At 47.8% G+C, this 22090-nt stretch overlaps 1 protein-coding gene across 1 annotated transcript in view; it reads left to right on the top strand.

The window, feature by feature from the left end:
- Positions 1-2996: 2996 nt before the first annotated feature.
- Positions 2997-22090, top strand: part of Bmper (BMP binding endothelial regulator) — a 216467-nt gene continuing 197373 nt past the window's right edge. The window contains exons 1-2 of the mRNA XM_090332652.1: positions 2997-3345; positions 4389-4474. Of these exons, the coding sequence (XP_090188778.1) occupies positions 3207-3345; positions 4389-4474 (225 nt within the window). The 5' untranslated portion in view covers positions 2997-3206. The remainder of the gene's footprint in view (positions 3346-4388; positions 4475-22090) is intronic.

The following is a 22090-nucleotide window of genomic DNA, read 5'->3' as shown; positions in this document are numbered from 1 at the left end:
GGGCCTCATGGCTTGAGCCACCTATACACCCCTTCTCCTTTTCTCTCTCTGTACTAGTACCAGAGCTTGGACTCAGGGCCTTGAGCTATTGTTCAACTTTTTCACTTACAGTGAATGCTTTGCTGCTAGAGCCATACCTCCAGTTGGTACTTTGCTAGTTCACTGGAACTAGAGCCTTTTGGACTTTTCTATGTATGTTTAGCCACTTGATCAAATAGAATTATAGCTGTGACCAATGATGGATTCTCACCCCCCACACCTCACACTTTGACACAGAATCTTGCAATGTAGTCCAGGCTGCATAAGCCTCACCTTCCTCCTGCTTCAGCCTCTTTAGTGCTAAGATTACAGATGTGAGCCTCTAGGCCTGGCTTATTATCTCTTCTTTAATCTCCCATGTCATGCTATGTTCTAATTGTATCTGCTGTATTACATGTGCTCTATGTCCTTGACTACACTAGGGTTCTTGGTGGTATAATCCTTTGTCAAGTGTGCATCTGACCTTGATGCCTTTTGTAAGTATAACCCTTACACACTTAGGGAATCCCTTGGACTGTGTCACTCTCTCTCCTCCCCACCTTTGTGAAGGGTCTGTGTGATGCCTGAATCATGTCTCTGGAAGTGATTTTGGGACTATAAAGTCCAAGTGAACTTTGCAGTGGGGATTCAGCACACATTCTCTTATCATAGGAACATCTGCCTGTTTGATTAGATTGCACATTTTGTTGTAGAGAATTAGAGGTGCCACAGCCTTCAATGGGCCCTCAGTTAAATCTTTGAGTTCCATTACCTCCTTACCAGAGTAAGGTCAAAAGCAGAGCACTTTGTTTCTTCTTTTGATTTCAGTCAAAAGTTAAGGTCGTATGGGAATCTGGATAGCTCTGCCATTTTGTGTCCACATAAAAGCAGAATCACCAAGGGTCTATAAATTGTAGCTGCACAGGATGCTGACATCTGAAGATCGACCTTCAAAGCCAGCCCAGGTAGGAAAAAATCAGAGACTCTTACCTCCCAAAGTGGAGGTACAGCTCTACCACTTCAATGGAAACACTAAGTGAGAGCTTCAGAAACCGTTCATGCCTCAACACTAAACACAAAACAATCATGTTTTTGAAAGCTTTATCTCTTTTGCTACTGGGGAACTCAGCTCTGCTTAGGTAGAAGCCAGGGAGCTGGGAATGTGGCTTAGTAGTAGAGTGCTTGCCTAGCATGTAGGAGGCCCAGGGTACTATTCCTCAATACCACATAAACAGAAAAAAAAAGAAAAAAGCCAGAAGTGGCCTGATGGCTCAAGTGTTAGAGTGCTAGCCTTGAGCAAAAGCAGCTCAGGGACAGTGCCCAAGCCATGAGTTCAAGCCCCAGGCCTACCCCCCCCCTGCCAAAAAAGATGGAAGCCAGTGGGTAGCTATCAGTGGAAGGCATCTGGGGAACCCTAAGAAAGAAAGTGGCTCTTCCAGTAGGGTCCATTTGCAGATGATGGTAAATCACTGGCCCGCAGCAGACTAACAAATGGGACAAAGAGCTGGATTCTACAAATCCTTCGTACTTTTACCATTTGCAAAGGTCCTGGCACAGAAGCTGTTCTTCAAGTGGCTTTTGGATTTGTGCCCACAGGGAGAGTTCAGCACCCCCTTTCCTCCAGACACCACTCCACGGTGGTAGGGGTGCACACATCCCTCCATTCCCAGAGGGATTTGAACTGCAACCCCAAGGACCTGTGGACCCCGGAAAGCAACCAGAGCAGCTCACTCACACACTGGAGATGGCTGCTTCTTAGAGGGCCGCTATTCCAACCCACTGAAGTCTAGTGCAAGCGAAGGCCTACCGATCTCTCCCGATTTACTTGTGTGTGTGTGTGTGTGTGTGTGTGTGTGTGTGTGTGTGTGTGTGTGTGTGTGTGTGGTGTATGTATACGAGTGTGTGTCTGTGGTGTGTATTGTGCGTATGTGTGTTGAGTGAGCCTGTGTTGTGAGTGTGTAGGTTCGCTGGGCCCATCTGTCACTGGGAGAAGGGCTGTCAAAGCCCAGCTCCTGCCCAGGGCCTCCGCCTTCCTCACCTCACCCCTTCAGTTTAGCTGAGGTCTTCTTCCCTGCATGACATCCCTTCTTGGAGGCTGCTATTTGGGCGGGAGGTGTCGATTCAGCCGGTGGGGGGTTGGGGGATCAAAGAACCCAACTTCAGAGCTAGTGCAGCACCCGCGAGGCAGGCGCCCGCCAGGCCGCCCAGCGGGCGGAGGCGGCCGGGCCGCGAGCCGGGGCGGGGCGGGGCGGGGCGGCCCCAGGCGGGGCGGGGCCCGGGCCCGCCCTCCTTGGCTGGTGAATGAATGATTAGTCAGGCGCCCCGCCCGCCGGCCGCGGGAGGGGGCGGAGTCTGGAGCCGTGGTGCCTCTTTTACGGGCGAAAGGCGTTGGCGATGCGCAGTGCTGGTCTCCTCCTTCTCGGTCTCGGGGCTCGGCTCCCCGGTGTCAAGGCGCGCAGATCCATAAGCGCAGCCCCCAGCCCCCCAGCCCGCCCTCAACAGGGGAGGCCGCGCGGTTCTGGAGTTGCAGGGTCGCCCTGCGCCCGGGTTTCTCTCGCACGCTAGGGTGCCCAGAACAAGCGCCGGCGGCGGATCGGGTGGGGGCGGCACCCGGGGCAGGAGGAGGCGGCGCGCGGGCGGGGAGACGCGGCTGTCCGGCTGGGATAAGCACCCAGGGGCGCGGGGCCGGGGGACTTGCTCCGGGCCCACGGATCGCCGGACCCTCCAGGCCCCGCGTCCCCCAGCGGGGTCCGTGCAGCCCGAAGTGCGCCCGGTGCTCGGTGCCGCCGGGGTAGTGCGCGCATCGGCCCGCCGGGCTGCTGCGGGAGGCGAGGGTGCGGCGGGAGCCGCAGCGTAGCGCTTAGAGCAGCGGCCGGGCCGGGCTGGGCGGGGTGGCCGTGCGCCCCGGCAGCCCGCGCTCCTCCCCGCGGGTCCCCGGCTCCGACTCCCCTCCGCCGGCCCCTCCGCGGGCTGGCGGCTCTCTCGGAAGCGCCCGCCGCAGTGGAGCAGCGCAGCCGCGGGACCCGGCGCCCTGCGCCCCGCGTCCGCAGGACCCCTCCCCTCCAGGGCCGCCCCGCCTCTCCCCGCCCCGCGCCCCCAGTCCCCGGCGCCCGCCCCCTCCTCCACGCCGGCTCCCGACAGCCAGCCCCGAGCCCTCCCGACTGCGGCGGCGGAGCACGGTCCCGGGGATGATGCTCCGGAGCTCCCGCAGCGTCGAGGCTGCTGCGGGGCGAGCCCGCCGGCGCCCGCCCGGGATCACCTGCTGCGTCCTGCTGCTGCTCAATTGCTCGGGGGTCCCCGTGTCTCTGGCCTCCTCCTTCTTGACAGGTAGGGGCGGCGAGGGTCCTGGGCAGACGGGAGCGCGCACCTGGGCGGGCGCCAGCCATCCATCCACCCGCCGCCGGGATGGAGCAAAGCGGGACCCGGGGTGGGAAGTGCGGGGGTGAAAGTGTGTGTGTGTGTGTGTGTGTGTGTGTGTGAGGATGAGAGCGCACCCCGATCCAAGGCGGCGATCAGAGCCATCCTTTGATAAAGTCGAGAAATCCCTTGACTGATTTCCAGTATTCTTCCTGTTTCACTCGTGTCCCCCCCCCCCCCCTTGACAATCTAACAATTCTGATCGCATCCGGCACTCGCCCTTCTCCTGGACACGCGGAGACGCGCGTGTCTGCGGGGCAGGCAGCGCAACGTGCGGCGCCGGCCTTCCAGACCCGGGGCACTGAGGCGGTCACAGTTTGAAAGGGCAGTGGCGGCAGAAGATAGGACCCACAAGTGCCAGGCAGGTGAATACCTGGCTGTGGCTCCACTCTGAAGGGCAGGCTTTACTCTCACCTGGCGCAGAAAAAAAAGGCTTCTGAGAGACCCGAGGCTTGCCTTGCAAAGCGTGATTGCAACTGCCACAAAACAGCAGATGCCTGTACAAGGCCTGATCAGCGGCAGAGTCCAGGATTCGAATTTAAAATCTTCCCGCATGGCCCCCTTGAGAGTGTGTGTGTGTGTGTGTGTGTGTGTGTGTGCACTCGCATGCACGCTTGTGTAGTTGAAATAAATGCCCTCACCAGAGGAGCGTTATTAAAGATCCACAGAAATATTTGGAACCGTGCTTAAATAATTCGGGAACAGAAAATCTGTCCATAAATTATGTGTGTGTTTTTTTTAAAAAAAAAAAAAACAAAACAACTCAAACCGTTGGAATAACAGTATTTGAAATAGATTTCGAGACATTTGGTTTTTGATGATTCTGGTCTTTAAAATTTATTATTCCTGAAATGTGGGTAAGGTGTTTTAGAAAGGGCCAGTGTAAGGACTTAAGACATTGCCATAAAGCTACTAAGCAAGGATTAAAACAAAAAAATTCCCCCTCATTTCAGGGTCGGTTGCAAAATGCGAGAAAGAAGGAGAGATTCTGCAAATCCCCTTCATCACAGACAACCCCTGCATCATGTGTGTGTGCCTGGTAAGTGTGGGGTCACATCACCTGAGCCCCATGAGCCCCACTGCTCTTCAGACAAGCCAAATTCCTTAGCTGTGACACCACTGCCAGGTCGCAGGCCCTGCTTTTCATGTTGACACAATTGTACCAAGCTGCACATGGCTCCTGTGTTGTATCCAGCTGGGTTTCTGGGGTTTGTGGTGGTTGGCAATTTCCATTTCACGGTGCTGACAATTCTTACCTTTTCATCCATGTGGCAAAGTCAAGTCAAGATGGACTTTGTGCAACAAGGTTTTGGTGGCAGGATGGTTTGCGGTAGCTGGGCCTGGGGGAGGGGGGAGGGGGGAGGAGGCTGGGACCAGGGGACTTCCTGTCACTCAGCTTCCTAGGTGGCTGTGTGGCAGGGAAAGGATAAAAAAAACACTGAGGAATAAAGGCCAGGAACAAAGACTGTGATGGGGAGAGATGGCCTCTGCAAAAACACATGGACCAAGGACAAGGTCAAGATGTAATCTTGAATCTCTTTCCTGGGCTTCTTTGCCTGTTGTGGCTTACGGTCTCAAGCCCAACTTTTATTTCTAGTTGAGAAGCATGAATGTAGCTGTGAACTTGTGGCTCATACCTGTAATCTTAGCTTCCCAGACTGTTGAGATCTGAGGATCCAGGTTTGAAAACAACCCCAATGGGGAAATTCCAAGAGACTCTTATATCCAGTGAATCATTAAAAAGTCAGAAGTGGAGCTCTGGCTCAAGTGGTAGAACACTGGACTTGAGTGATTAAGCTCAGAGGCATCACCTAGGCCTTGAGTTCAAGGCCCAGTACTGGCACCAAAAAAAATTAAAACCAAACAAAAAAAAAGATGGGAGAAAGAACAACATCGTACTTAAGGAGCAGGCACTTGGCTGTATGCAGCTTAGTTAACCCTAGTGATGGCTAGTAGTCTAGATGCCAAAAAATAATTTGTTGCAAGATATTTGAGCATAATACTTCATGGTAAGCCTAATAGCCATGTGTGTATATGCTAAGTTATATGAATATGAATTGCTAAGATGAAATGTACACTCAGCCAGGGCAACCCCCCTTGTGGGTCCCCTCCTCCCCAGTGTCTCACATGCCAATCACTTCTGGTGAAAGTCAATTATAATCGGCATATCACCAAGTTCCACTGGAAATACATTCAGGCCCCAAGTGGTAGATGATTGCGCGCCAGCAGGTCAGCTTGCCCTGAGGGAGGAGAGAGAATCCATCTCTGTCTAGTAGAAGCCACACCATCTGGGCTGAAACTACCAAAACTTGGTCAGGACCAGAGATGAGGTCAATGTTGTGATAAATGGGTGAGGTGAGTCAAGTGACTGCCTGTCTCTGATGATTACCAGGTTCTGAAGAAAAGGAAATCAAGGGAACCAAGAAAGAAATGCATCATAGTTGTTGGGACAATAAACATGGCTGTCCAATAAAAAGAGATCCTTTAGTTTCTGAGCTACTGTGTTACTGATTGCTACTAAAGAACTTCCTTAAAAGCAGTTTGGAGTTGCTGAGCATAGCCATAGAAATCTTCCCTTTTCATTTCTTTCATTGCATGATGTGAGTGAACGATTTTTATCTTAGTCTCTTAAGACTGCAGCAGCAATTACCCTGACCAAGTAACATTTAAATATGTTGAGGAGAGAAGTAGAGAGACAGAGACAGAGAGATAGAGCACACCACATGCAAAAATATCATTTTTCTCTTTGGCAGTATAACTATTTACGAAGTTTAAATATACAGTTGTGAGTTTTACAAATCGTTTCCAGATAACATTATGAAAAAATTCCCACATAGCATTTTCCCTTTTTGCTATTCCCATCCTGGTTTAAAAAAGAAATAGTGCTTTTCTTTCTTTCTTTCTTTCTTTCTTTCTTTCTTTTCTTTCTTCCTTTCTTTCTTTCTTTTTTTTTGTCAGTCATGGGACTTGAACGCTGGGCCTGAGTGATGTCCCTGAGCTCTTCAGCTCAAAGTTACCTTCCTACCCTTTGAGCCACAGGGCCACTTTTGGTTTCCTACTGGTTAATTGGAGATAAGAGTCTCATGGTTTTTAGTGGCCAGGCTGGCTTTGAACCACAATCCTCAGATCTCAGCTTCCTGAATAGCTAGGATTACAAGCATGAACCGCCACGCCCAGCTTAGTGCTTTTCTTTGAAAGTAGAGACTTCACAATAGTGAAAAACTGGAATGTTGAGAGACGCACTAGTTGCATTTCAGGGAAGGCATTATTAGGGGGGTACTGACTGAGTTCAAAGTCAAGAGCTGTTTTGTCTAATTGTGTTTGGAAGCATCTATTGGGGCAGGGGATTGTTAGGGTGTCTTTTGGGGGCTCGTCAGAAAGACTCCCGATTATTTAGGAAGCACTTGGAACTCACAAATCAGGTATCCTGGCCTTGGCAGGGATTGTGGTGAAATAGCCCAACTTGTCACAGCCAGTATTGCTTCCCAAACATTCATAATGACTTGGGAAAGTTGAGTAAGATGAGATATCCCACTGGTTCCCTTTTTATATGTGCCCCTACGTGTCCCCGGACAGGAACCCATTGCTTTCCATGAGTTTCCAGTAATTCTGTATGGCCCAGAGGAGGTTTAGCATTCTTGCACTTAGCTGTAAAGGGTGCTTCCTTGATATGATTCACAAGCAGACATTTACAGAATACATTCTGTTCACCAGACAGAGACTTTAACCTCTGTTTTCCAGAGGCTCATGACACCAGGTAACTTGATTAGGCTGTTTTATATGCACCAAATATTTACATTTTGTTTACTGAAACACTAGTGTGGACACTTAGGATTGATGTCTGTCTCTAGAGCATACCCCTGTAACCATGCACCTTCTATTTGGCAAATATCATATCATGTAACCCTTCTATTAATTACAATAAAAAATACATGAAAAAAATAAGAGAAAACTAGAGGAAATAGAAAGAAAGACCATTGAAAAATGCTTTTGCCTTTTGATGTTGGAGTTTTGGGGGAGTTTGCTTAGTTAATATCTTGTTATGATTTCAGCTGACCTGCCAGGAACGAGTGGGGTTCCTGAGCTAGGTTTATGTGTGTATATTAAGAAGGTCCGTAATGGTTTCAACTGAATTTTGGATAAAGAAAATAGTTGTATTTAGTTTGTGTTGGTCTGGCCTTTTGGCAGAAAAAAGTAGCTAAGGCTGGGCACAAGCTCATATCTTATTTCATAACATGTACTAAAAAAAAAAGCTAACCTCAATGTATGCTTTAAAAAGATCTAGAAATGTTACAGTTGGAAGGAAATGGGAGGTACAAACTCCTGCATATAATTACAGTGTCAACGTTTGAAAAAAAAATCCCACAGAATCTACTTTTAAGTTGGGAATATTTCAAAGGTGCAGGAAGGGCCTTTCTGTGGAGACCTCCAGAGTGATGGTGGGTAGTGTGGTTACGGCAAGCAAGGAAGACTTTGATTCCCATTTATCACCATCGACATAGGCTCCAGTATCTTGCCCAAGCAGGTGTGGTCCAAGCATAACCTGGTTGTTAGATGGAGATGGTGTCTCTTCTTAGAGTGGGTGGACCACAGGCCAGGAGGTGAACTGACTCTAAGAGTCCAAATGTGTTCGAGATGCAGAAGTTTCAATGTTGCGCGAGAAAGTTAATCAAAGCCTTTCCTTCCACATCAGATGACCTTTCATGGGGCCGAGGAAGGCAGGCACGGACTTTCCCTGTTTTCTTTGATTTTCCCCTTCTTGTTACCAGATTTATTTTTTCCCATAATGCCCAAGAAAACACACTGGTGCTTATGCTGATGTCAGGTCAGACCATGGGAGCCAGTCACACCCACATAAGCAGATTGGAAGCAGTTCTCAGGATGTGTGGGCACCTCCAAATTCATCAAGTGCCCCGGCTTCTCAGTCTTGCTCCTCCCTCCCTGTGTAGCACCCGAGGGAGCAGCTGGAGCCAGTGTCTTGGGCTCCGGACTGGAAACCTGAGAGAGCTGTGGAGGCCCAGGCTCACAAAACCAGAAGTCAGAGCTTAGTTTGGCATACGTTTTGTTCAGCAAAAAACAAAAACCCTATGATTGAAATTTCCTCTTTTAAATCCAGAGGTGTAGTGCAGAAGGAGACCCTGTGCTCATAAAAAGCCATGTGAGTGAAAGCAGTGTCACGGGTGGCAGCTCCCCCCCTCCCCCCACATCTGGAGCCCATGGAGTAGAAAGCAGAGGAGCCAGAGCAGAGCATACAAGCAGAGCAGACCTGGTTCCTCTCCTTCTCCTCTTCAATCACAAAAATCTTCCACCTGGGAACAAGTTGCCCCTGCCCCCCCACTACCAGTTTACCTTTACCCTCCCAACCTCATGATTCTCTCTGTCCATAGCCCAAAGGGCTGGGAAGATATCTGGAATGGGGGTAGGTACTTATTTAGGAATGAGGGAGATAATGTTGCATCCATTGCATCCGGATTTAATACACGTGTGTGTGTGTGTGTGTGTGTGTGTGTGTGTGTGTGTGTGTGTGAGAGAGAGAGAGAGAGAGAGAGAGAGAGAGAGAGAGAGAGAGAGAGAGAGGGAGAGAGTCCTATTTTATACTACACCCAGGTATGTACATGTGTGTGGATTATGTACTTTCCTCAAACTTGTTTTGTGTTATTTATAGACTTTGGATACTAACTAAGAAGGTGAGCTTTTCTTTTCTTCCTTCCTTCCTTCCTTCCTTCCTTCCTTCCTTCCTTCCTCCCTCCCTCCCTCCCTCCCTCCCTCCCTCTTTCCCCCTGTTTAGAAGGACAGTTTTTGAGAAGACTCCTAATTCATAGGCTTACGTTGGCATGCCCATAGATGTCAGCTCTGAGATGGTTGTCCTTGTCCGGTTCTGTCCAGGTCCAAGGAGATAGAGCAAATGCCCTGAGATTGCACAGGTGCTGTGGGACAGAACAGGGTGTGAGGCTGGTGTAGTGTTTACTAAAGCCATTTGCTTCTGCTGGTCACTCCTTACTAAAGAATGGCCTACCAGTGCCTTCAGAGGCTTCTGAGAGCCATTTGAGTCCCGACGGTGTTAACCTGGGTCTCTTTGCGGGGTGGTTAGCATGGTTTGGGATGGTATAGCACAAATGGAACATGGAATTTGGGGGAGTGACCCATGGAAGAGACATACAGCTTGTCATTTGGTTTGGCCCAGGCATCCAGAAGGCCTGGCTTTAAACGTAACTGATGGTGACCTTGAGACAGTGAGGTTAACTTTATAGCTCTCAGTTTGCTGACCACAGCGATAAGACATCTCAGATAGGTTGATCCTAGAACTGCAAGCAAGTTATTTGTGATACACAACTCTGTCGAGGCCCCGGGAGTGGCACGTGTGAAGTTCTCTGGGATGGCTTTTTTTTTTTGGTGGACCTTGTTGGTGATGTGCTCTTCTGTTTGCATGTTCGTTGAATCCTCTGGAAAAGGATGCCAAGATTCCCCAAGGACGCTGCGAGGGCAGCTGTACCACCCATCCTTGTGAATGCAAAGAGCTGTGCTCTGTTCCTCCAGGCTTGGACTGGGCCCATGCAGACTGCATCCTTATTGGTCTCATGTTCTGTAGGCCTTGGTCTAAGTTTCCGCTAGCTCCCTATGAAACAGGAAGAAAAACTTTCCATGCAACCCCCCTCCCCTCCCCTCCCCAGAGTAGTCACCTCTGTGTGCCTGTGGGTCACCTGCATGTGGACTTCCCTTGGCAGTGATGCAGGGTTGGGACAAGCTCGGTTATGCTGGAAAAATTGCCGAGGGGATTTTCCTGGCCTGCTTCATGGAAGTCTCTTGACCCCGTTCCAGACCCAATTGTGGTTTTGCTACCTACTTACTCAGTGACCCCTTCTCCAGTCACGCACTTGCTTCACTCTATAGACTTCCACAGTGACTTGTTTTTTAAAGTAGAGAGGGACATGGGAGGGAACAGAGCCCATCCCAGACCTGGACCACAAGTCAGGTAAGCCAGGAGAATGGGAGATGTGGGAAAAGTTAGGCAGGGTGGAACGGGGAAAAAGGCAAGCAGTTCATAAGAATGGGTTGGGTAAGTAGAAGGTATCAGTGTTTCATGTCTGACCTTTTGTGCTGTAAAAGAAAATAAATAACACCACTGCTGCTGGCCCAGAGAGGTCATTGGTGCTTGCTGAGTTTTGGTGAGTTCAGCAAATAAGCTGGGGATATATCTTGAGATCTGTTGACTCCCACTTCTATTTCTATTAAACACCATTCAAGTCACTAGGGATTTCAGGTTTTAAGTTCAATAATATTGTATTTCCTTCCATCCTTCCTTCTTTTCACACCCCATCCTAGCCTCCATGTTGTTTATTATGTGTAGCATGTGCTAGGTTTGAAGCACGTGCCGGCTGAGCATCTCTGAGGAAGGGATCTTGCCTGTAGCCTTGTGGGGAAGAGACCCACGTGCATACTAAAGGTCTGCAGGAAGGGCCAGGAATGTGGCCTCCTGGTAGAGTGCTTGCCTAGAATGCACAAAGACCTGGGTTCATTTCCGCAGTACCATATGCATAGAAAAAGCCAGAAGTGGTGCTGTGGCTCAAGTGGTAGAGGGCCAGCCTTGAGAAAGCTCAAGGATAGTGCCTGGGCCTTGAGTTTAAGCCCCAGGACTGGCCAAAAAAAGTATGTAGGAATGAGATGAAAATTATAAGACAAACTGACCTGTGTAGGGAGGTTGGGGCAGAGGTGGGTGGGGAGAGGAGATTCCAGGTAGAGTGTCTAAGGTGTGGGCCCAGAATGGTGGAGGTGGCTGAGCCTGGAGTAGGAATGTAGAGGTTGAGGCCTTAGAGCCAGCCTGGGAGACAGTGAGTGAATTCTCAGGTCAGCTCTTCATGTCCTGGGGTAGCGGTTAATAGTTTATGCATTGCCATAAGCACAGTAAGAGGTGCTGTGTCAGTGCCTCTAGGAGTGTGTGTGTGTATGTGTGTGTGGTTTACAGTGTAGATGCCAGAGTGTAGATAGCAGACTGCTGATCTGTGGTGTGGTCAGGTGATAGCCGGGGCAGGGGATGGAAAGAAGGTGTGGGAATAAACAAATGCTAAGATGAGGCGGTCAATAAAAATGAAGTTGTGGGAGAGGAGGATGTCCAGTGTAGCCTGGCTCAGGGCTGTGTTTCTAGAGAAGGGTGCTGCTCCTGATAGGTAAATGGTTGCTTTCCCAGAGCTCCCCTAAGTTCTTGCGAGTGACCACTGTCCCCCACAACTCAGTGATGCCCCGTTGTCTTTATTCTTGTTCATTCCATGAATGATTCAGCCAAGTAAGGATTTTCATGATAATAGAGTACGTGTATTTATTATACATATTGTATAGTACATGATGTATAATAGTAGTAGAGTATATAAATTGGCTATTATACATTAATTCTACTATATACGTGACTGTATAGTTATATCATATATGCATATATACAGTTGAGTATGTATGACACATTGTATAACACATAGTAAGAAAATATAATGCAATACATAGCATAGGTAATATATGTTGAGTATGTAATTATGTAATTTGTATTCAGCTGTAGCACAGATTTTCTGCATTAATCACTGCTTGTTTGGTTCATCCTGTACCACTGAGAACCAGTAGACTCGATGCGGCATACTGGACTGGTGGTAGCACTTGGCTGGAATGCCCAGGAGAGGGAGGGTGGTCTAAAGGGAATTCTGCGTCTTAGCCAACCGGAAGAGGGGAGGTTGGGGTGTGAGCAAGCTGAGCCTCGATGGTATGGGGTTGAGAGACCTGCACGCCACACACCCTGGTTCCTCATTCAGCAGAGCAATCCGTGCAGGTAGAGGGGAGAATGGCTTCATGTTAAGTATGTGCATCAGAGTTGTGGGAGCTGGTTTGGCTTGCTCATTTTGCCTTGGTGGTCTAAATGAAGAGTCTTAAGAAGTGAGCCCAGCAGGTTAACTGGACAGGTTGTGTGGCAGAGGACAGGCAAGGAGAATTTAGTACAGGCATGGAGGAAGAGTCATGGAGGCCAGAGATATAAGCAAGCGCAGGGTGAGGTTGGTGTCTGAGGAAGGCCGCAGGAAGTTACTGTGGAGAATTAGACTGACAGCACTTTCTCCGCATCTTTTTAGCTTGCAGAAATGAATTTTTGTCTCTGCCCTGTGTCACTGGACAGGTCTCAGGCTGTCTCTGAGCCTTAGCTGTGAACGCCGGGCAAGTCAGTAAAGCAGTTCTGAGTGGGTAGTGGGAGGGATTGGCTGGAGTGCTGGTAAAGTGTGCTTTGTGAGGGTGTTTGCAAGTGCCATTCTCACCATTGTGAACAAAATCATCATTCCGGGTGAAAACTTCAGTAAAAGAATGTTAAGCACAATGGTATATAACTTGGTATCTTCCAGAGCTGGATTCCCAATCCCAGCTTGGTTTATGAGGTAGGATCTTAGTACCTTTTCCTTGGGCTGGCCTCAGACTACGATCCTCCCATTTCTGCCTCCCACATAGCTGACTTTGCAGGCATGTACCATCACCTCTGACCTTTGTCTTTGGCTCTTAATAGTTATATGGCTTCAGGTATGTTGATGAGTATTGCTGTCTTCATCTTGGCTCTCTTCCATGTCTGGCTTGTGAATTAAAATGTGGACAGTTCTCAAAGCTTGTGGTAACATGGGAAGTGCTTCTGCCATGACTGTTCCCCACTCCTGTCCATTCTCAGTGCTAGGTGATTGCTGTCCACAGTACTCAGGGGTTGGAGGGATGTCAATAACTCAGTGTGTTATCTACACCTGGGACAGGTGCTTACACTGAATTTTTCTCAGGGTCCTCTAAGGAACTTGAGTAAAAGTAGTCATTGCTCTTTGTGTGGAGGACAAAAAAACCCATGTATATTTGGGCTCTTGTGAGGTGGGTGGCCCCCTTATTTTATTTTATTTTTGTTGGTTATAGGGCTTGAATTTGGGACTTGGGTACTGTCCCTGAGTTCTTTTACTCAAGGCTAGTGCTCTGCCACATCGAGCCACAGCTCTACTTTTGGTTTTCTGGTGGTTCATCAGAGATAAGAATCTCACGGACACTCCTGTCCAGGCTGGCTTTGAATGGTAATCCTCGTATCTCAGTTTCCTGAGTAGCTAGGATCGTAGGCATGAGCCATTAGGATCTGGCTTTGCTCCCTCATGCTTACCCTGAGCGTTTACTTCCTCCATCTCCCTCCATCAGCACTACTGTTGTTGTAGCGAGGCCCAGTGTGGCCCATGACCTTGGTCAGGAAGTGGCAGTCAGGAAGCAACCAGGTAAAACTCATCACCCAGGGAGCCCCTGGGCCTGACACTCCTGGGCGGTGATGTGGTCAGCAACCTGCTTCCCAGCTAATGGTGTCGTCCATGCAGGGGGCACGCTGCTGGTGGGTTTGCACTCGTGGTCCAGGCAGACCTCATAGCTCTGTATGCTTATGACCAGCCAGTCTGGCTTGTGGTGCTACTTGTGTGAATTCTTTATATTAAATTTACTTCAACGAATGAGTTGATAAGCTCAATGCATCTTGGTCAGTGTGACTCTCCCCCGCCCTCACCTTCCATACCCCCTTCTTCCCCTTCATGAATGCTGGTCCCAAGCATGGAGGCTGCCATGGTCCTCTCTGTCTACTGCTCAGCTCCCAAGCCCTGGGGCTGGAGCTTCCTGTTTATAGTTTACATTAACACTCTCCTCCGGGATGGAACATCAAGTTCCAAAACACGGCTTTTTCTGAGAGAGTTTGTCCCAGAAGGTCATCCTCTTCCGTAGAAGACATCCTAAATAATCATGACACAACCCTCATTTTTCCTTGAAAAGAGAGGTTGTTGTGGGAGAACACGGGTATCCCGTGACCTTTAAGGCATGCTTTTATGTGTGATGAAGGGACAGAATATCCTGCTGTCACATGTAGAGGTTGAGGACACACACACAGAGGTGCAGGGCAGGACGTTCTGGGATCCACTTACTTCCTGCTGCTAAAGCCACTGTGGAAGCAGTCCCCATTCTGGAATTGGCATCCCCCATCTCCTAGCCCCAGTCCTGTCATTTCCAGCCACGCCTCTGAAATCTTGACACAGGCCTTCATGTTTATATTAGGTTTTGGACGTTAGCTCCCTTGACTTCTGGAAGCTGGCTGTTGAAAATTATGTTTTTCTTTGAAGGACAAAGGCCTCATTGTATGTACATATCATGTAGTAATGAGTTTTTCTTTCTTTTCTTTTCTTTCTTTTTTCTTTTTTTTGTAAGTGTTAGGTAATGGGTAGCACCTACCTAGGGCTGCCAAGTAAAGAAGTTCACAGATCTATCTATAAGGCCACTGGCAATGTTAAGGTTTCATACAGGTAACTTAGCAAAAGAAAAAAGGAGAAGCTGGCACAAATGTCGCCCCTCAAGTGGCTACACTGTTCCCCCAAACGCCCTTACATGGGGGAAATACCATTCAGTGTCTTTGAGAGGATTTCAGGGTGCCTTATGGCACCCCAGAACTACTTCAAAGAGATGACAGTGATAATAAAAATCAGGGGGATAGTGATTGGCTTACTCAAAATGAGCAGAAGACACATTCATAAAATCTCTCTTGGGTTCTTGGTCAAATCAGTGGATCTGGGCCAGCTGGTTATTTATGGCTCTGGGTGGCAGGCGTGGGTGCTTGTGGTGTTTTTGGGTGTGGTGGGGCTGTTCAGTCTCTGCTGGCCTTTGGGGTTGTGAAGCCAGACAGGATTTGTCTAGAAGGAACCCACCTGGCCTGAGAGGAGCAGCGCAGCCTTGAGCCTCTGTGATTGTGATTTTGACATCTTTATCTTACTGTTTTTCCTCTTACTTCTTCAACTATTTTTCTCATTTTTGAGGCTGGTTTTCTGAGGCTCCTTTTTGAGGCCCATTTCTGAATCACAGCAGTACTCACACTTGAGTTTCCTTTAGCCCTTCCCTGTGTTTTCCTCAGTGAGTGAAGAAATAGCACATTTCCTCAGAGCGTCTTATTACAGCTGCTGGACGATTCATGTTCTGTTTTGTTTTCTAGCTGAACACAATTGTCTGGGCCAAGATAGCAAAGCAGTCTCTGAGCTCAAAGCACAGGCTCTGCTTTCCTCATATCTTTGCCTGCTCTAGAACCTTCCCTACCCTATTTGTCCTGTGTCCCCAGAAGTTCACTCAGTCTGGAGGTGAACTCAGCCTGTGGGTTCCCTCCTGCTCCTGAGATGTATGGTGAAAAGGCAGAAACCATAACTCATTCTCAGAGCAGAGCGTGCTGTGGTCTCCTAAATATGCAGACATAGACCAATTGTTCTCCCTTGGGGAACAATTAGGCCTCAGCCACAGTCCTGTGCTTTATTCTTTGAGTGGGATGGGGCTTGTGAGACCCTGTTGTGGCAATTTCCTGTTTTCCAAGTATGTTGCAAACACTAGTGGCGATGCCCAGGGGTCACTAGAGTGAGCTACCATGTGCCCACTGGCACGTGGGTGGTTGCCGGCACTGTGTCCCAGTGTCCCTAGCCTGCCTGGGAGGCAGTTCAGATGAGAATTGATGAAGGAGTTGGCAAGAGGTGGGAGGGTCTAATGGCTTCTGTTGGAGCTGCATGGGCCAGTTTGGGGACTTACTTAAGATAGAGATTTTCTCCTGTTTCCAGCTAAGAACTTTCCTTTCGTTTCCTTTCCTTTCTCCCTCTCCTTCCTTTCCTCCCTCTCTCCCTCCCTTCCTCCCTCCCTCCCTCCCTCCTTCTCATCTTTCCTTCTCTCCTAGCTGGCTTTGAGCCTCCAGTCTCAGATCTCAGCCTCTTGATTAGCTAGGGTTACAAGCTGAAGAGCTATTTTCTTATATCTTGTATATTCATGGGCCATGTGGAAGAACTCTAGAGTCCCCAGATTTTGGTGTTAGGAAATTGTTGATATTTGTCTGTCATTGATCTACAAAAATGGCAGTTTCATGTGGTTCAACCTAATGTGAGTTTTGAATACCTTTTGACTTTTTTCAAAGTAGGTGTTTATCCTGACAGGCTATTTCAATGTACATATTGGATAGGGTGGCAGACGTTAAATTCAGAGTGAATTTCTAATAGGTTTGAAAACTAAAAATAAAATGTGGTACAGTCAGATATCTCTTAGTCTGTGCTGTGGTAAAGTGTTTCTCAATCTGTGATCCTCAAGTGAACCAGCTCTTTCCTTCACTCCAAGACTCTTCTGAGTGTGGTGGGGGGGTGGGGGAGGGAAAAGGCCAGCGTAGCCTGGGGAGGAGGGTGTGTAGCCGGGACTCCACAGGAACTGCACTGCTGGGCTGAAATAGGAGGGTGACTGATTGATGGTCATTAAATCTGTCACATATTCATTGAACATTTATGTTAATAATGTCCCGAGGCTCTGCAAGATCGGAGAAACACTTTTTACATGAGCAGAAAAAAAGAGATTAAATTATGTTCCAGAAAGTTTTGAAGTTAGATATCTTTTATTGCTTTAGACTGCTTTGAAAAATTGATTAACTTATGCAAACCAGAGATATTAACTCTGGGCTAGAATATCTGATTAGTTGGGATGAGCTATGACTCTTTGTACTAGCTTTTATGATTAGTATATGTATATATTTTGTGGTGTTTCCCCCTTCCCAGAGTGGAGTTTGGGGTATATTTCAGGCTGACAGTCATTAGCTAGTCCTTGGTAAGAATTTTTTCTTTGGCTTTAGGTTTAACCCCAGGCCAGCTGTTACATTTTAATGTGTATAAGAGTACCAGGGAAATGCTTTATTCCAGAGGCCACCCCGAATCTCTCTGTGTGTGTGTGTGTGTGTGTGCGTGCGTGCGTGCGTGCGTGTGTGTGTGTGTGTGTGTGTGTGTGTGTGTGTTGGTGCTGGGACTTGAACACAGGACCTTTTACTCTTACTTGGCCTTTTCCGCTCAAGCATGGTGCTCTGCCACTTAATTCACACCTCCATTTTTGGCATTTTTCTGGTTAGTGGGATGTAAGAGTCTTACAGATTTCTCTGTCTGGGCTGTTGTTCAACCATGATCTTTAAATTTCAGCCTCCTGATTAGTTAGGATTACAGGCATAAGCTACCAGTGCTTGCCATATCTAACGGGAATCCTTAAAAAAAATGAACTCAATATTCCACAGTTGCAGGGTTTCACCATTATCACTTCTATCTTCATTATCATTATCATTATTATTATTATTATTATTGTTATTGTTGTGGCTAGTGGGGCTTGATCTCAGCCTGGGCACTGTCCCTGAGCTCTTTAGCTCAAGGTTACCACCCTACCCTTGGGCCTGGGTGTTTTCCATGAGCTCTTCAGCTCAAGGCTACCACCCTACCCTTGAACCAAGCCCCACTTCCTGTTTTCTAGAGGTTAATTAGAGATAAGAGCCTCAGGTCCTTTTGTGCCTGGGCTGGCTTTGAACCTAGATGCTCAGATCTCAGTCTCCTGAGTAGTTAGGATTATAGGTGTGAGCTACCTGGCCAGATCATCTTTATTATTTTTTACTGTTATTTTCTTTTTGATCACCCAGCATTTCCATGCTGGCACTGATCCTCAAATTTTGCGTGTTGTTTATCTTGGTCACTCTTGCTTTTAGCCTCTGATGGGCATGGCTTGATTTTCCTGCACATGCCACAGAAGCTGGATGGGGGTGGAGGGGTGGAGGGGAGGGGGCAAGGGGGGAAGGGGTGGGATATACGGTGCACTGAGTAGCGTTCACTGGCTGTGACTGTGATTTGTGATATCGGGAGTGCAGCTGGGAAAGCTGAAGTGCCAGCTCGGAGCAGAGTCAAGTGCTTGGGGAGATGATCAGTAAATATTTGTCACTAGCCATTTTGTGCAGATATAAATTAGCTTGGTGAATAAACGTCCAGGAGAAAGTTTAGCAGCTTCCCAATATATGGGAAGGAAATATGATGTTGAAAGGACAAAGGAGAGAACTCATCCCAAAGTTGCAACACACCATTAACTCTGGTTTCTCCTTTGCCTCTCGCTTGCTTCCAGAGTGGGTCCCAAGTCGCTCGTGGGGCTTGGCTCCTCTGCTTCCTGGCTGAAGCTGCCCATGGTTGCAACTCTTTCTTGGACCCTTAGATCCTTCCTACTTTGCTGTAGATCAGTATCTTGGTCCTGGTATTGAGTCAGGCTTTTGAGGATCAGAAATTGAGAGCGAATCTCACTCTGGTGTCTGACCATTGCAGGGTATGGTTTTAGGACTTAGTAGAGAAAATTGACATAGAGAGACTTGCCACCTCTCACCCCTTTCTTTTACTCTGTAATTTTTCTCACTTCCACACCAATCCATGATGCACACTTAGCCTCTGTGCTACTGTAAATAATCAAAATTTTCCTTTACTTAAATATAGGCTGGAAGGCCTATATTGTTGGTGCCATGGAAAAGGCACAATGGCAGTGAAAACAGCCGACCCTTCTTCAGGTGTCTTGATCTCTAAGTACAGAGAGTCAGTGACCGATGGTGGCCACTGAATTCACATCATAATGTCACCTAGGGGGGGCACCTACTGTTGTGAACACACAAGTGTGCATGCATCTCTGTGAGTTACGATTAACATGTACTGAACTCCCTCAGCAACTGTGTGTTGGGTTCATTGGAATTCTGTTTATGTAAGTCAGGATCTTTGATCCGTGCAAATCCTGTCTATTTGGGACATCAGGGCAGGAAGGTTCAAGTTCAAGGCCAGCCTCAGTAGAGAGCTCACAAGCCTCTTTTGAAGTGAGAGCTGGAAGTGATGGTGTGCACCTATCATCCCAGTTGTGACAGGAAGCCTGAAATGGGTGGATCATGGTCCGGCCTGTGGTCCAGCAGGAAGTGAGACCTGGTATCACTAACCACTGGTTTGGAGGTGAGGCTCAGCTATGGAGGACTTGTCTAGCAAGCATGCGGTCCCGCGTTCAGAGCCCAGTACCACAAAGTCTGCTTATAAATCTTTCTCTGACCTTGCTTTTTAACTGGATCTTCCTTATCATTCCCAACTTTAAATACTGGAGGGCTTCAAGGTGCAACCAAGACATTCATTGCCTCTGCTCTTCTACTGCCTAGATGTTTTCTACAGATCCACAGCTTAACAAACAAACAAACAAACACTTATGTGCTCACAATTCCTCCAGCTGAGTCCCCAGGCCCTCCCCTCTGCTCCCAGCTCTCCTCAGACTATGTGTAACCTCCCTTCTTGGGGTGTCTAATGCCTTAGTACTGTAAAGGTTATGTTTGATGGTGAAAAAGTTGCACAACTACACTGAGAAGATGAGCTTTTGTCTCCAGCGAAGAGCCATGATGGTAAGATGATAAGACACACGCACAGTAAGGTAATGTTTACCAAGGGTCCACTTAGAATATTTTTCGACTATGAGGGAAGAAAAACAATACATGCTCAGTAGAAACTGTGTTTTCTATTTTGAATCTGAATCCTTTTCTGGACTTGTGTGTACATGACCTCTTTCTAGGTGGTGTGTATCCTCCATGAGGCAATTTAACAATCCACACCACCTCACTCTGCTAAGCCAGGATGGGTTAGGCATCTTACTGACTTATTGATTAATTAATTAATTAATTGTGCTGGTCTGGGGACTTCTACTCAGGGCTTGGGCACTGTCCCTTAGCTTTTTTTTCTCAAGACTAGGATTCTACTACTTGAGTCACACCTCCACTTCTGGCTTTTTTGGTAGTTGATTGGAAATGAGTCTCAGGGACTTTTCTGCCAGGGATGGCTCTGAACTGCAGTCCTCAGATCTCAGGTGGCATGAGCCACCTGTGCTCAGTATGTTATTTTGAAGACAGGATTCCATGCCAAATTAAAGAGCATTTGTATTTTATATAAAAAATACTTTAAAGGAAAGGATCATTTCTGCTCACAGCAGATGTGATGGCCTAAGTTTTGGACTGTTCATGGAATTGTCCTGTGATTGATTGTACTTTATATTTTATTGATAACATATCTGAGTTGGAAAGCAAGGAAAGCGTGTTAAGTGTTTTCAGAAAGCAGGGAGGTGATTGCCATGCTGTCTCTGAAGCAGATGGTTTCTGCGTGCAGTCCTGGGCAAGGTCTACAACCAAGTTGGAGTGAACCTCAAGGCCTTCATGGAAGAAGCTTTCCCTGAGGGCCGTGAGATGCCAAGAGGCTATGATATGTAGGTCAGATTGTATAACAGAACTGTGGAAGTGCTCACTCAGTAATCCATGGAGTATCTCAAGATCTGGGGAGATTTGAGGGATCTGAGAGAGCTTGTGGTAGGGGAATTTGCTTGAACCCAACTGTTCCCTCCATGAACTCGTAACCAGTGTTGTCACTCTTGTAATAACAGGCCAGGCACTTATGCTGTTTTCTCTCTGGTCCTTCTCTCTCTTGGACTGGAAGGTCTCTGAGGGCAGAGGGCATATCTAATTCATATCTTCTGTTCCCTGCAAAACGTGGCATAGTCCCTGGCCTGCAGCAGTGGCTTAAATATATTCATAGATATTTAGCCAGATAGATGTGAATTCTTCAGTGTTAGACATCTAGCCTGTAGGAAAGTTTGTTTATAGGGAAAAATGGCATTTGGTGAAAGGCCATTTGTTTTTCTGTGGATGTTCTAGTGTTTAGGTACTTTATTGTTCCTAAAATTGGTTTAAACTAACCATGGTTAGTTGGTTGCTGGTGGCTCACTCATATTCCTCGCTACCCAGGAAACAGGTCTGAGGATCGTGGTTCAGAGCCAGACCAGGCAGGAAAGCCTGTGAGATTCTTATCTTCAATAAACTACTGAAAAAAAAAAAAGCTGTAAGTGGAGCTGTGGCTCAAGTGGTAGAGTACTTGCCTTGAACACAGAAAAGCTCTGAGACAGCGCCTAAGCCCTGAGTTCAAGCCCCAAGACTGGTACAAAGTAAGCAAGCAAGCAAACAAAAGCCTAACTATTGTTGACTTTATCTTTCTTTTGAGGAAGAAGGCACATCTTAGCAACAAGTTTATGTAATGATGCTCTGTGTGTAACTGGCTTCTTGGATTTCTCTATAACTTCTTCCTCTCAGAAATAGATTATAGACAAATTTGGCACTCGTTGATGGTTTAATGAGTTTGAAAATGGAAGCAAATAGAGTAAACCAACATTCTAAGCCTAGGAAATAAATCGACGGCTCCTCTGGTTCTTCCTGACATGTGTAGGTGGCCCTTGGGGAGGCTTTGGTGGGGAAAACATACGGCTAATGGCCCTGAATGAGTCAGAGCAAGCCCAGCTTGCCCAAATTGCCTGCGAATGGAGCGACTGTCTGAGACTGGGTTTTTCACTTCTGTGGACTTCTAGCCAGCAGAAGAGTTCCTGCCCCTACCATCCCATCTGCCATTACTCAGGCTAAGTGGTTAGTTGCAGGATAGACCTAGCCGGGGCAGAGACCTTTCCCTTTTCTGCCACAAGAGCCACCCAGGCCCATGGCATTCCATAGACTCAGGCTGCAGCCAGGCTGGTCCTTCTGCCCCAAGGGGACCTTTGAAAGGCTCAGTGATTGCTGGTGGTCAGGGTCAATTGTGCAGATGTCTTTAAACGTGCCTTACCGGTGACCAGAAAGTTGCTTTGTCAAAATGACGGATGGGCTGTGAGCAGCTCGGCTGCCCTGCCTGGTCCCTGGTTGGCCCTTCTGTTTACTTGTCAGAAACAGGTATTTTGGTAGCTCCCAACAGTGCTCTGGCTTTTCCCAGGGCAATCTGTGAAAAATCTTCTATTC

The sequence above is a fragment of the Megascapheus bottae genome, chromosome 5 (assembly GCF_031878675.1).
Source record: "Megascapheus bottae isolate mThoBot1 chromosome 5, mThoBot2.hap1, whole genome shotgun sequence".
Classification (NCBI taxonomy): domain Eukaryota; kingdom Metazoa; phylum Chordata; class Mammalia; order Rodentia; family Geomyidae; genus Megascapheus; species Megascapheus bottae.
Note: the sequence above shows the minus strand (reverse complement) of the source record. Positions and strands in the feature narration are given on the sequence as shown.